Source organism: Narcine bancroftii, chromosome 1 (assembly GCF_036971445.1).
Source record: "Narcine bancroftii isolate sNarBan1 chromosome 1, sNarBan1.hap1, whole genome shotgun sequence".
In the NCBI taxonomy this organism is placed as follows: Eukaryota; Metazoa; Chordata; class Chondrichthyes; order Torpediniformes; family Narcinidae; genus Narcine; species Narcine bancroftii.
Genome location: NC_091469.1, coordinates 454,434,476 through 454,448,761, shown reverse-complemented (window position 1 = coordinate 454,448,761; position 14,286 = coordinate 454,434,476). Strand labels below are relative to the sequence as shown.

Genomic DNA, 14,286 nt, shown 5'->3' with positions numbered 1-14,286 from the left:
AAATGAATGGTAACGTTGCATTTTCCTTCTTTACCACTGACAACCTGCAAATTAACCTTTTTTGTGAATCCTGAACTAGGACCCCTAAGTTCCTTTGGACCTCTCTCCCCATTTAGAAAATAGTCTACTTCTTTATTCCTTCTCCCAAAGTGCAGGACCATACACTTTCCTATAGTGTATTCCATTTGCCACTTCTTTGCCCATTTTCTCAACCTATCCAATCCCCATTGCAGACTTCCTATTTCTTCAACACTAATTGCCTCTCTACACATCTTTGTATCATCTGCAAACTTGGTCTCAAAGCCATCAATTTTGACACCAAATCATTTGTGCATAGCATGAAAAATAACGGATCCTGTGGAACACCACCAGTCACTGGCATTCAACCAGAAAAGCACTTTTATTCCTACTCTTTTCCTTCTGCCAGTCAGCCAATCTTTATATATATGTGTGTGTATATATACACTGTGTATATACATTTGTGTGTTTGTGTGTGTGTGTGTGTATAGAGTAAATTATGACCATGTCCTCCTTTTGGAAGGCCTTATTCCAAAGGCCTTCTAAAAATCTAATTAAACAACATCCATTAACTCTCCATTAACTTTCCTGTTTGTTGGTACGTCAAAGAAAACCAAGATTTGTCAGGCAAGATCTTCCCGGAAGGAACCATGCTGACCAACCTATTTTATATGTTGAGCTTTCAAGTACTCTGAAACAATATCCTTAATAATGAATCTTGCTAGGCACTGGTGTTAGGCTAACCAACCTCTTTTCTTTCCTTTGCCTCTTTCCCTTTTTAAAGAGTGGAGTGACATTTGCAATTTTCCAGTCCTCTGGATCCATTCCCATCTCCAGCAATTCCTTGAAGATCACAAAATGCATTAAAAATCTCTCAAGTAACTGCTTTCAGAACCCTGGGATGTATTCTATCTGTCCAGGTGACATTTACCTTCAGCTTTCCAAATACCTTCTCCTTAGTAATAGCAACTGCACTCAATTCTGCCCCCTATCTTTCTTGAATTTCTGGCACATCACTGGTGTCTTCCATTGTGATGCAAAATACCTATTCAGTTCATCAGCCATTTTTTTGTTCCCCATTGCCATTTCTGCAATGTCATTTTCCAGTGGTCAATGACACTTGCCTCTCTTACTCATTTTTATCTGAAAAAAAAATTGGTGTCCTCATTTATGTGAGCTTCCTATCACTCAATGCCTTTTTAGTTACCTTCTGTTAGATTTTCAACACAACCTAATCCTCTGGCTTCCCATCAATTTTTACTATATCATATACCATCTCTTGATTTTATACATTCTTGAATTCCCTTTCAGCCATGTTTATCTCACATTTCCTTTAGAAAGCTTAAGTATTTCAGCTTCTACTTTAAGAACCAAAGAGCATGAGAACATAAGAAATATTTATTATAACAGTTAAAATATGTAAATTATTGTAAGCAGGGTGCTTTTTCTTTTGTAATTGATATCTCAGAGAATTTATCAACATAATTAATGATATCATCAAGCTTAGTCAGGCTGATGCTTCCTCTAACCATTAGCAAACCATGTCTTGGCTAACTGAAAATTTTATCTTTGCAGATAAAACCAGGTAAGAAGGTGTTGACTCTTGAAGAATTTAGTAATCAAGACTTGAACCAGCATCGTCCGATATTTTTAATTAATGCAAAAAGAACAAATGAGTGAGTTGCATTTCATCTTCATCTTTCCTGATCAAATATCATTGGACAACCTGTGCTTAAAATATGAAAGGGCCTTCCTTAGTTGATAATCAAGATGAGTGTTATCTATTTTCCTTTTTTTTTGCTGAATTGTTGATGATAGAGATAATGTAGAACCCAGTCCGCTCCATTTTTGCATGTTCCATTCCTCCTCAAACTAACGCATATCATTAAATTCCAGCCGTGAATGCAAATTTGAAGTCATCATTAAATCATAGATTTATTATGGCACAAAAGAAGACAATTTGGCCCATTCTGTCTAGGAGTAGAGAAATCTGCTTAGTCACATTGAGCTGCTCTTATGTTCTGGAAAGTACATATTTAATTGCCGGTAAAGGCAATGAATTCCACATCACAACTGCTCTCTTTCAAATTGTCATTCCTCATGTCACCCTTTTGCCTGGAATTTTTGAACATGTTCCAAGTTCATTAATGATCTGCTTATAGAATAGAAAGTTCCTCTCCCTTTACCCTTCCTAAACCAATCATCATCTTGCAAATCTCTCTCACATGTCTCAACCTTCTTTGGTGCACTGGGGAAACCCTAGCCTCTCCAGTTTAATCTAATTGCTTTCCTGCACCCTTCCCTCTAATTGTGGTGACCAATGCTAATTGCAGTACTCCAGATGCACCCTACCCAGTGTTTTATAAAGGTTTTGGTAATGGTGGCATAATGGTTAACATACAATAATATAAAGTTCTGGGCTGGTGTAAATGTGAATGTCAAGGTACTTGATTGGATTCTCTCTGACTGAGAATGATCATTGCATGACAATTAGTGGCACAAATATTCGTTTGCTGAGGAAAAACAAATAGAATTGAACATTGGGCAGTCATCAGCAGGTTTTGTCCTAATGATGGAAGAAAGGTACTTGATAAACAGTTGAACATTGTTGAGCCAAGGACATTGTCCCAAGAAACCTCTGCCATTAAGTTCTAGGGCAGGGATGGGCCACCTTTTTTTTTAATAAAAATCACATTCCACCTTAAGTATTCCCTAGCCATAAGTTCTCTGTGATTGGTAGGGAATTGCTTAAGGTTCACAAGTTAAAGGAGCAGAAGCAGGCCATTAGGCCCATCGGGTCTGTTCCGTGACTCTGCACTAAGCTGCTCACACCTAGTTCCAATTTCCAGCCTTTTCCCCATGTCCCTTGATACCCTTACTAATGAGGTACTTATCCATTTCCTGTTTAAATACTCCCAGTGATCTGACCTCCACTGCTTTATGTGGTAGTGAGTTCCACAGATCCACGACCCTCTGATGCCATTTAGCTCTGTCAATTACAGATCAGGCAGCATCCATGAATATAAATAGTCAATATTTTGGGTCAGGACCCTTTATCAAGTCCCTGTGCGGAGACCACCGCCACCTCAACGAGGCCACCATACTGCACAGATATCACGTGCTCCATATCCAAGACTTCACCACTAACTTGCAAGGGGCACGGATATTCTCAAAGGTGGACCTCATCAGGTCTATCATCAGATCCTGGTACACCCCGAAGACATCCTAAAAACTGCCATCATAACCCCCTTTGGATTGTTTGAGTTTCTCTGATGCCTTTCGGGTTAAAAATCATGGCTCAAACTTTCCAGAGGCTGATGGATGCAGTGGGCCGGGATCTGCATTTTGCCTTTGTCTACTGTGACAGAGTATAGAGATATGTTTTTGGGAGATAAATTGGGAAAGGTTTGTTAAGAGTAAGTCACATATGAACACTTTAAAACAGATCTTATTTGAAATACTGGAGCTCTGCTAATGCTAGACATATCAGCTCAACTGTTTTTGCAAGAGCTTTGGAAAGTGCCCAAGAGACTTCATTAATTGATTGTTGTTTACAAATAGGCAACAGATGAAAGATCTTGTTGGAGTCGCAGATTGTCTGGAAAATAATTTGTTGTTCTCAGAGGGTCATGTGCTTTTGCAAACAGAGAGACAAACAGGCTTTCTCTCACAGAGAGAGAGAGAGGGGGGGGGGAGCCACAGAGATCACTTCTACAGTGTTACAGCAACTGGGACTGGATCAGGACAAGCTTTCAAGCATGTGGAAAACTCCATGTGGAAGACGGATTGTAAGTGCTTGATTCAGCCTGGTAAAAGCCCTTGTGGTTCATGCAAGAGGAGAGGACTGGCTGTCTAATGTTTCACTTGGAATAAGAGAAACAAAAAGGAACTCTGTGGTGACCTGAATGAAAGAGATTATCATCTGGAGAACCTTGAAGGGGCAAGTTTCGTCAGCAAGACACTGGAGTGGCTGATGGAAGTACATCAGTTGTGGATGTCCTGGAACAACAAATCTCTTTCTGAAAATCGACAAGAACCTTCCTGAGCAGAAACCACCAAAGCCTGGTGAACTTTGTAAATGTTAATTTCTGTGCACAGTTTAAGAATTGCCTGCAACCAGTGAACTTGGAGGAATGAGAAGTGAGATTGGACTGTGAACCAAAGAGCTTTTCTGAACTTACACACACATTACATACACGTGGGCTTAGAATTAGAAGGGGATTAAGTTAGGTTAAATAAGTCAATAGTGATAAGTTAAAAGTTTGATTCTATTTTCATGTTTAAAGATAATTAAAAGCAACATTTGCTTAAGTAAACATTTGTCTTGGTGAATATCTATTGCTGCTGCATTTTTGGGTATTCTTGGCTTGTAACCCTACCTCGACAACATTTTAATCGGCAGCCACATCCACACCGAGCATGCCATCCACTGAAAACAATTATTCTCCAGGCTGGGTAATTTTAGCTTGCTGGAACCACAAGTGCCAAATTGGCCGAGAGACTATTAACTTCCTGGGCCATCGTATCAACCAACATGGTGCCAGACTGTTAACCCCTAAGGTGGATGCTATTCGTTCTTTCCCCATGCCATCGATAATGAAGGGACACAAGAGTTTGCAGGTATGGTCAGCTTTTATTGCTGCTTCATGCCTGCATCATGATCCCACTCTTTCCATCCAGTAAAAATGTACAATGGACCCAGGAGTCGACCGAAGCCTTCCCGCCACCAAAAACACACTAGCCAACGCCACCCTCCTCGTGGACCTGTGGACAGACATCCTGACTACCCTCACGACAGACACCTCCAGCACAACAACTGGTGAATGGACAATGGCAACCCCTGGCCTTTTTCAGTAAACACCTCAGGTCAAAAGAGCTCAAGTACAGTGCCTTTGATAGAGAACTGCTAGCCTTGTACCTGGCAATTCGGCACTTTTGTTACTTCCTGGAAGGCAGGAAGTTTAAAATTTACAAAGACCACAAATCCCTTACCTTTGCCTTTAGTAAGGTGGTCAGATCAGTGGTCAGCTAAGCAACAGTGGCACCTGTCTTGTATTTCTGAATTTAGAATGGACATTGAACAGAGCTGGCAAATCCATCGAGGTGGCCAATGCCCTATCCCGTCTGGCTATCTTGGCGATGCACAACTCTACCACTGGCATTGACTACGCAGCCCTGGCAGATGCGCAGCAAGCAGACCCTGACATTCCAGCGTACTGGACAGCACTCACTGGTGTTACAAGATCAAACCAGCAACCACAAAGAAGGCATATCACACAGGGGTAAAGATGAACAATTACTTTATTAACAAAAAATTCACCTTCAAACTTTTATTCAAAATCCCCCCACCCTTTTATAAAAATGCCCACTGGTTACTATAACAGTGTAAAACTAATAAATTCCCCAGCCTAAATATAACATATGTAAAGTCTAAGTTATATTTCCAACCAGCCCACAGAAAAACTTAGACACAAAACACACAAGCCTCACAAAACTTCGATCTCAACTGAAGCAAAGATCATAAACAAAATTCAGTTTGTTTGGTAAACTGAAGCCAAAAGATCTTTGAGTCAAAGTTGTCTTGTGTTGCTTGCAGAGAGAGGAACAACTGGCTTGGTCCGGATCCTTCTGGCTGCCTTTGGAATGTTCATCCTTTTTTGAAATTCCAACATTCTAAACTGTCCTCCAGACCATGACTTATGCTCTGGGCCTTCTTCCACTCCACAGCACCACCCAGTGGTGGTTTATCGTCCAAGTCCAGAATTTTTTTTCATTTTCTGCACAAGCTCAATCTGTCTCCCACTCTCAGCAGTCCACCTTCACCATGGCTCTCTAAGGCAAGATGTCACTTTTCAACACAAAACCACACAACACATAGGCCAATACACACAGAACTCTGTAACACTGGTTAACAACTGGAGGACATCCTGATCGCCCTTGGCAATCACACGCTGCTCTGACGCCTCGACGGATAAACCTCGCCATGTCATTCTGGCTGCATGGAAGAAGGTGGTTTTCGAATTGGTCCGCAACTTGGCTCACCCTGCCATCAAGACTACAGTCAAAATGGTGGCAAACAGGTATGTCTGGCACGGCTTCCACAAAGAGGTCACCCTGTGGGCCAGGTCTTGTACTCAGTGCCAGTCATCCAAAATCCAGACTCCTATCAAAGCTCCATCACAGACTTTCGAGCCAGGATGTCACTGCTTCATCCATATGCACATTGACATTGTGGAGCCTCTACCCGTATCCAGAGGTGCACATTACCCTCTCACAGTGGTTGACCAGATGGCCAGAGGTGATGCCACTATCAGAGGCATGTACTCGGGCTTTACTCAACGCTTGAGTAGCGCGTTTCAGGGTCCCTGAACACCTTACATCAGACGGGGGGCCCAATTCACTTCCAGTCTGTGGACCAGCTTAGCCTACACCCTGGGGACCCAACTCCACCACACCATGATGTATCAGCCACAGGCCAACGGGTTGGTAGAGCGGTTCCACAGACACCTTAAGGCAACCTTAATGGCATGGCTTACCGGACCTAACTGGGACAACAAATTCCTTTGGGTCCTGTTAGGCTTCTGCACAGTGCCCAAGGAGGATCTCGAGGCATCCTCTGCCGAGTTGGTCTATGGCGCACCCCTAATTATACTGGGCGAATTCGTGGCGGCCCCTGCGGACTTAGGGGAACCCCCAGCGACTACATTGTCCCAACTATGCGAGCACGTAGGCACTCTGACCCCATGGTGAACCCTGCACTTGAGTCCCAAAGAACTTTACTGGCTGTAAATACATGTTTGTTCGGTGTGAGAATCACCAGCCACCTCTACAGCGGTCTTATGAGGGGCTATACTGTGTCATCAGACAGAACAACTCCACCTTTGTTTTGGACATTGGCGCCAGGGAAGAGACTTTCACACTCGACTGGTTCAAACCAACCTACTTGGACTTTGACCAGCCCATCACTCACCTGACCCCACGGTGCCTTGGCCCAACATAGGAAATGGTTGGCAAACGCGATAACTGGCAAAGCATTGTGCGGGCTGAAACGCCCTTTTCCATCGGCTGTCAGCCAATCACCGCTGGTGGATCACAGGGGACCCAATCAGAGCCCGGGCATCCAATATAACCAATTGGCAGCTGGCCTGTTCAAGCCACACCCTGGTGGTGATGTAGCTGAGCTGACTATAAAAGGCAGTGCTGCCATTAAATAAACTCAGTGTTGAAATCACTCTACGTGTGTGTGTGTGTGTGTGTGTGTCTCCTGTGGAATTGAGCTACAACCATAGGGCTATAGCCTAGCTGTAGCCATTGCGACCTTGCTACAAGGTTACAAAGTCCACCATTCAAGTTCGTTTATTATCATCTGATTATGCAAGTACAACCCAATGAAACATTGTTTTCCACTCCTCTGCGCAAATATGCATGCAGACAGAGGAGTCACGTGATGCGGTAGGGTATGGGATGCAGAATCCTGACCCTCTGGGAATTTACTTAAAAAGGTCTAATTAAAAAATGTTTTAAAATCCAAATTTAAAAAAAAAAACTTTTTAAACACTTTGACAATACCACCAAAAAGGAATCAACCTTCAAAGGAAACATCTGAAGCCCAGCCACCAACTGAAGAAATTCGGGAGACTAGACCCAAGGATCAATGGAACCCTTGGGTTGGATTGCGATCTGACCCCGCTGTACATACTCATGTAGCTGGGGATGTCTCTCCTTCATTGGAGCAGGGGTGCCGACCAACCACCCTCAAATTGGTGACCCAACTTACACCAGGAGCCTGCAGCTTACACCGCCGGCCAAGACTGGCTACGCATTTAGTCAGTGCTCGACTCAGCAGCTCATGGCTGCAGTGTCCCACTCCGATGGGCTGTCCAGTGGCAGCCCATCAGGTGGAGCTAGGGAAGCAGCCACACCCGGGAATGAGAGGGTCTTACTGATTGGCCGCTCCCTGGATAGTGTTAATCAACCAATCCCAGGAATCGATTGTAATGCTACCAGTCGGGTGGCATGATGATATCAGAGATGAGCTACTGAGCCCTTTATAAGCAGAGCTGCCAGCACAATGAAGCAGTGTTGCAGTGTTGAATTCTCTCCCGTAGTGTGTGTGTCTTTTCTTTGAGCATGACCTCTCCAGCCACTACAGTATAATACAATGCAAACCTATAGAACAAAAAAATAACAAGAATGAAACGGAAAAATTATGAGTATGGGGAAAGGGCAAATAAGGTACTTTCTTGGCAATTGAAGGGAGAATACATTTCAAGAACAATTAATGCTGTGGAAATGGAGACAAATTTTGTTAGTTATAAACCTCAAGAAATTAATGAAAATTTTAAACAATTTTTATGATGATTTATCTACAGTGTTTGGGGATGTATTACATCAAGTTGGAGAACATTATGAATTACCTGAGTCTTGTTCTAGTGCTTTAATTACAGTAATTCCTAAAAAAGATAGAGGTCCTTTGAAAGTATCTTCATATAGACCAATTTTGTTGCTAAATGTTGATTATAAAATAATAGCTAAAATATTAGCGAATAGATTGGCTAAATTTTTACCAAAGTTGATTCATATTGATCAAACAGATTTTATAAAGAATAGATATGCTTCAGATAACATTTTGCGCGTGATTAGTTTGATTAATAGATTTCGACAATCTTTAGATCATCCGATGGTGATATCCTTAGATGCAGAAAAAGCATTTGATAGAGTTGAATGGAATTTTTTGTTTAAAGTTTTGGAGAAATTTAAGTTTGGTCCTTCTTTTATTGGTTGGATTAGGGCTCTATATAGTAAACTGGTAGCTAGAGTATTGACGAATGGTTTGATTTCGGAATCTTTTAAGTTAACTTGATCAAGGTTGTCCTTTATCACCAGCTTTGTTTGCATTAGTGATTGAACCGTTAGCACAGTTGATAAGACAAAATACACAGATACAAGGAATGAAAGTTTTAGATGAGGAATATAAAATTAATTTATTTGCTGATGACGTATTGGTGTATTTAACAAATCCAGCTCAGTCGCTTTTGCATTTGAAGGAATGTTTAATACAATATGGATGTCTTTCTGGATATAAAGTTAACTGGGAAAAAAGTGAAATATTACCGGTAAGTGAAGGAGATTATTCAGTTTATAAGAATATTATTAATTAGAAGTGGACTGACCAAATTAAATATCTGGGTATAATTTTGAATGTTAATTATCAATCTTTATATAAATTAAATTATGCTCCATTAATGAAAAAGATCAAAACTGATTTGATTAAATGGAAAGATTTACCTATTAATTTAATAGGAAGGATAAATACAATTAAGATGAATATCTTTCCACGTATACAATATCTATTCTGTAATTACTTGATAAAATTTTTTTTTCGAGATTTAAATAAAATGGTTAGGGAGTTTTTATGGAGGGGTAAATTTTCGAGAGTAGCTTTGAATAAATTAACTTGGAAATATGAGTTAGGGGGATTACATTTACCACATTTTCAAAATTATTATGAGGCAGCCCAACTTAAATTTATTAGTTCATTGATGGATTTGGTACGGCCTCCAAGTTGGGCTAAAATTGAGATGGCAAGTATTTCTGAATTTGAAATACATCAATTTTTGTTTAGGTGGAATATGAATTTGTTACAACAATATAATGTGCCTATACTAAAACACTTAATGAAGTTATGGATAAAGAAAAATAAAATGATAGGTTCTAGGGGTAAATTTTTGGCTTTGACTCCATTGTATAATAATCAACTTATTTCTTTTTCAATAAATAATCAAAGTTTATTGCATTGGAGATTTAAAGGTGTGAAAAATTTGGGAGATTGTTTTAAAGAGGGTAAGTTTTTATCTTTTAATCAGATGAGGGAAGATTTTGGTATTGATAAGAATTCTTTATTATCAAATAAGATCTTTGGTAAAATGTATGTTTGCTAGAGATATGATTTTACCTAAAATGACTAAATTTGAGACTTTTCTTGTGAAGGTACCAGAGAAGGGTTATATTTCATTTATGTATCAAATATTACAGGATGGTATGGATAAAAAGGGTTGGGATAGATCTAAAATTAAATGGGAAGCGGATATTGGTTTTATTTTTTCTGAAAAGGATTAGTTACATATCTGTTATGATAGTGTAACTAGATTGATAAATGCACATTATGCAATGATTAATTACAACTTTTTACATCAATTATATTTGACACCTGAAAAATTAAAAAAAAAGGTTTTAATGAATCAGATTTGTGTTTTAGATGTGGTGATACGGTTGGAACTCTTTTTCATGCTGTTTGGTAATGTATACATATACAATCTTTTTGGAAGAAAATTCAATTGTTTTTAGAATATCTGTATAAGATTTAAATAGTTTTAGATCCAACAGTATTTTTATTGGGTAGTTTTCAACCTCTGAAAGGCTTGAGATTAGATAAGTTCCAGATTGCTTTTGTATATTTAGGTTTATCCGTAGCAAAAAAATGTATTGCTAGTACGTGGAAAGATACAAATATGATTGATATTAATAGATGGCATAATGAGATGAAATATTGCTTAATAATGGAAAAATTATGTATGTTTCGCATGATAATTAAAAATTTTTAATTACTAAGTGGCTATTATACTCGGAATATTTACCTTTCAATTTATATTGATTAGATTTTAATATGTATACTTAATTTTTTTATATTCTTTTTTCTTTTTTTACGGCTCTCCTTAGGAGAGTTGGCTAAAGGGGGGGGGGTTCTTTTTTTTTATATATATATAAAAAAAATGTTCATGTTTAATTGTTGTATATGTCATATATTATTTGTTTGTTGAACGAATAAATAAAGTTTTTTAAAAAAAGAACATTTTAAACAATTTTATGCCAAATTATATCAATCAGAATCCCAGGGAGATGTTAACAGAATTGAAAACTTTTTTGTCACATATAGCATTACCAACATTAGATTTAACTGAATAAGCAAGTTAAGTACTCCCCTTACTTTAAGAGAGGTGGAGGAAGCACTAAGTTCTTTACAAAGTAATAAATATCCTGCTAGTGAGGGTAGAAATAGGAGGATGTGGAGGATGAATGCGTGGCTAAAGAGATGGTGCAGGGGGCAAGGGATAAGATTTCTGGATCATTGGGATCTCTTTTGGGGAAGGTCGGACCTGTACAAGAGGGATGAACTCCCCTTGAACTGGAGGGGGACCAATGTGCTGGCAAGCAGATTTGCTAGAGCTGTGGGGGAAGGTTTAAACTAGTTTGGCAGGGGGGTGGGGAACAGAGGGTGAGAGCAGTGTCCAGGGAGTATGGCCACCTAGCTAGGAATAAAAAAGATAAGAAAGGTAGGATGGAGATTAGGGTAGAAGGTAAAAAAGAGAATATATGTGAGGGTCATTCTCTGAGATGCATATATTTTAATGCAAGAAGCATAGTGAACAAGGTAGATGAGCTGAGAGCATGGATAGATACTTGGGGTCACGATATTGTGGCAATTAGTGAGACCTGGCTACAGGAGGGGCAGGACTGGCAACTTAGTTCCGGGATACATTTGTTTTAGATGTGATAGATCAGGGGGTAAAAAAGGAGGAGGAGTTGCTCTGCTTGTTAGGGAGGACATTACTGCCGTGAGGTGGCAGGATGGTATGGAGGGATCGACCAATGAGGCTGTTTGGGTGGAATTGAGGGGTGGAGGAGGCAAGAGGGTGCTAATAGGGGTGTATTACAGACCACCAAATGGGCCAAGGGAATTAGAGGAACAAATTTGTAGGGAGATAACTATGTGTGAAAATCATAGGGTAGTGATCATGGGAAATTTTAACTTCCCACACATTGATTGGGATACCCATACGGTTAGAGGGCTGGATGGGTTGGAGTTCGTTAAATGTGTTCAGAATTGTTTTCTAAATCAGTTAGTAGAAGAACCGACTCGGGATGGTGTAATACTGGATCTCCTGTTAGGGAACGAGCTAGGTCAGGTAGCAGACATTAGTTGGAGAACCAATTGGGTCTAGTGATCATAATTCTGTTAGTTTTAGGGTAGTTTTAAGGAAGAGCAAGGAGAGGCCTAAAGTTGAGGTTCTGGATTGGAAAAGAGCAAATTTCGAAGGAATAAGAAGGGATTTGGGGAGTATTGAGTGGGACAGGATATTTTCAGGTAAGGATGTTAATGAAAAAATGGAGAATATTCAAAAACAATTTTGAGGGTACAGAGTAGTTATGTCCCAGTGTGGATCAAAGGAAAGGCTGGAAGTCATAGGGAGGCTTGGTTTTCGAGGAATATTGGAAATTTGGTTAGGAGAAAAAGGGAGGTGTACAAGAGGTATAAAGAGCAGGGAGCTGAGAAGTTGAAGGAGGACTACAAGGAGTGTAGAAGGAATCTTAAGAAAGAAATTAGAAAGGCCAAAAAAAGGCATGAAGAGGCTTTGGCTGACAGAGTAAAAATAAATCCAAAGGGTTTCTATAAGTACATTAAAAGTAAAAGATTAGTGAGAGATAAAATTGGACCCCTTGTAGATAGCGAGGGTAGGCTGAGTGAGAAGTCTGAGGAAATGGGGGAAATTTTGAATGATTTCTTTGCCTCGGTATTCACTAGGGAAAAAAATGTTGAACCAGTTGAAGTAAAGAAAAATAGTGGGGAGGTCATGAAGCATATAAGGATAACCGAGGAGGTAGTGATGGCTGTGTTAAAAAAGATCAAGGTGGATAAATCTCCCGGACCGGACAAAATATTCCCTAGGACACTCAGGGAGGCTAGTGGACAGTTAGTGGGGCCATTAACAGAGATATTTAGGATGTCACTGGCCACGGGGGTGGTGCCAAAGGATTGGAGGGTGGCGCATGTGGTTCCTCTGTTTAAGAAAGGGTCCAAATGCAAACCTGGGAATTATAGGCATGTAAGTCTGACGTCTGTGGTGGGCAAGTTGATGGAAAGTGTTCTGAGGGATGCTATTTACAAATTTTTGGAGGTACAGGGATTGATAGGTAGTAATGGTTTTGTCAGGGGTAGATCATGCTTGACAAACCTGATTGAGTTCTTCGAGGGGGTTACAAAAAAGGTTGATGAAGGGAAAGCTGTGGATGTTGTCTATTTGGACTTTAGTAAAGCTTTTGACAAAGTTTCCCACAGGAGGTTAGGAAAAAAGGTGGAGGCATTAGGTATAAATAAGGAGGTAGTGAAATGGATTCAGGAGTGGTTGGATGGGAGTTGTCAGAGAGTAGTGGTAGAAAATTGTTTGTCCAATTGGAGGCCGGTGACTAGTGGAGTTCCTCAGGGTTCGGTCCTAGGTCCACTATTATTTGTTATATATATTCACGATCTGGATGTAGGGGTGCAGAATTGGATAAGCAAGTTTGCGGATGACACAAAGATTGGTGGTGGTGTGGACAGTGAGGTAGATTACTGTAGATTAAAAGGTGATTTAGGAAGGCTGGAGGTGTGGGCTGAGAAATGGCTGATGGAATTTAATACAGATAAATGTGAGGTGCTACATTTTGGAAAGGCAAATTTAAATAGGTCATATACATTGAATGGTAGACAATTGAGGAGTGCAGAGCAACAAAGGGATTTAGGAGTTATGGTAAATAGTACCCTCAAAGCTGATACTCAGGTAGATGGTGTGAAGAAGGCATTTGGAATGTTGGCCTTCATAAATCGGAGTATTGAATTCAAGAGTAGGGAGGTTATGATGAAATTGTACAAGGCATTGGTGAGGCCAAATTTGGAGTACTGTGTACAGTTTTGGTCACCACATTATAGGAAAGATATAAACAAAATAGAGAGAGTGCAGAGAAGGTTCACGAGAATGTTGACAGGATTTCAGGGTCTGAGTTACAGGGAAAGGTTGTGCAGACTGGGGCTTTTTTCTCTGGAGCGTAGAAGATTGAGAGGGGACTTGATAGAGGTGTTTAAGATTTTAAAAGGGACAGACAGAGTAAATGTGGATAGGCTTTTTCAATTAAGAAAGGGGGAAATTCAAACTAGAGGACATGGTTTAAGATTGAAGGGGGAAAATTATAAGGGGAACATGAGGGGAAATTTCATTACGCAGAGGGTGGTGGGGATGTGGAATGAGCTTCCGGTAGACGTGGTCGAGGCGGGATCATTGGTTACATTTAAGGAAAGACTGGGTAGTTACATGGACAGGAGGGGACTGGAGGGGTATGGACCGGGTGCTGGTCAGTGGGACTAGGAGGGTGGGGATTTGCTACGGCATGGACTAGTAGGGCCGAACTGGCCTGTTCTGTGCTGTATGGTTAAAAGATGAATTTCCACCTGAA

At 40.3% G+C, this 14,286-nt stretch overlaps 1 protein-coding gene across 4 annotated transcripts in view; it reads left to right on the top strand.

Moving 5' to 3' along the window:
• Positions 1 to 14,286, top strand: part of armc3 (armadillo repeat containing 3) — a 117,695-nt gene that overhangs the window by 79,651 nt on the left and 23,758 nt on the right. For 3 of the 4 annotated variants that reach the window (XM_069914611.1, XM_069914612.1, XM_069914610.1), the window contains one exon: positions 1,594 to 1,694. In XM_069914611.1, the coding sequence (XP_069770712.1) occupies positions 1,594 to 1,694 (101 nt within the window). Of the gene's footprint in view, positions 1 to 1,593; positions 1,695 to 3,579; positions 4,335 to 14,286 lie in introns of those variants that run through there. The other variant, XM_069914613.1, reaches the window with a different exon arrangement.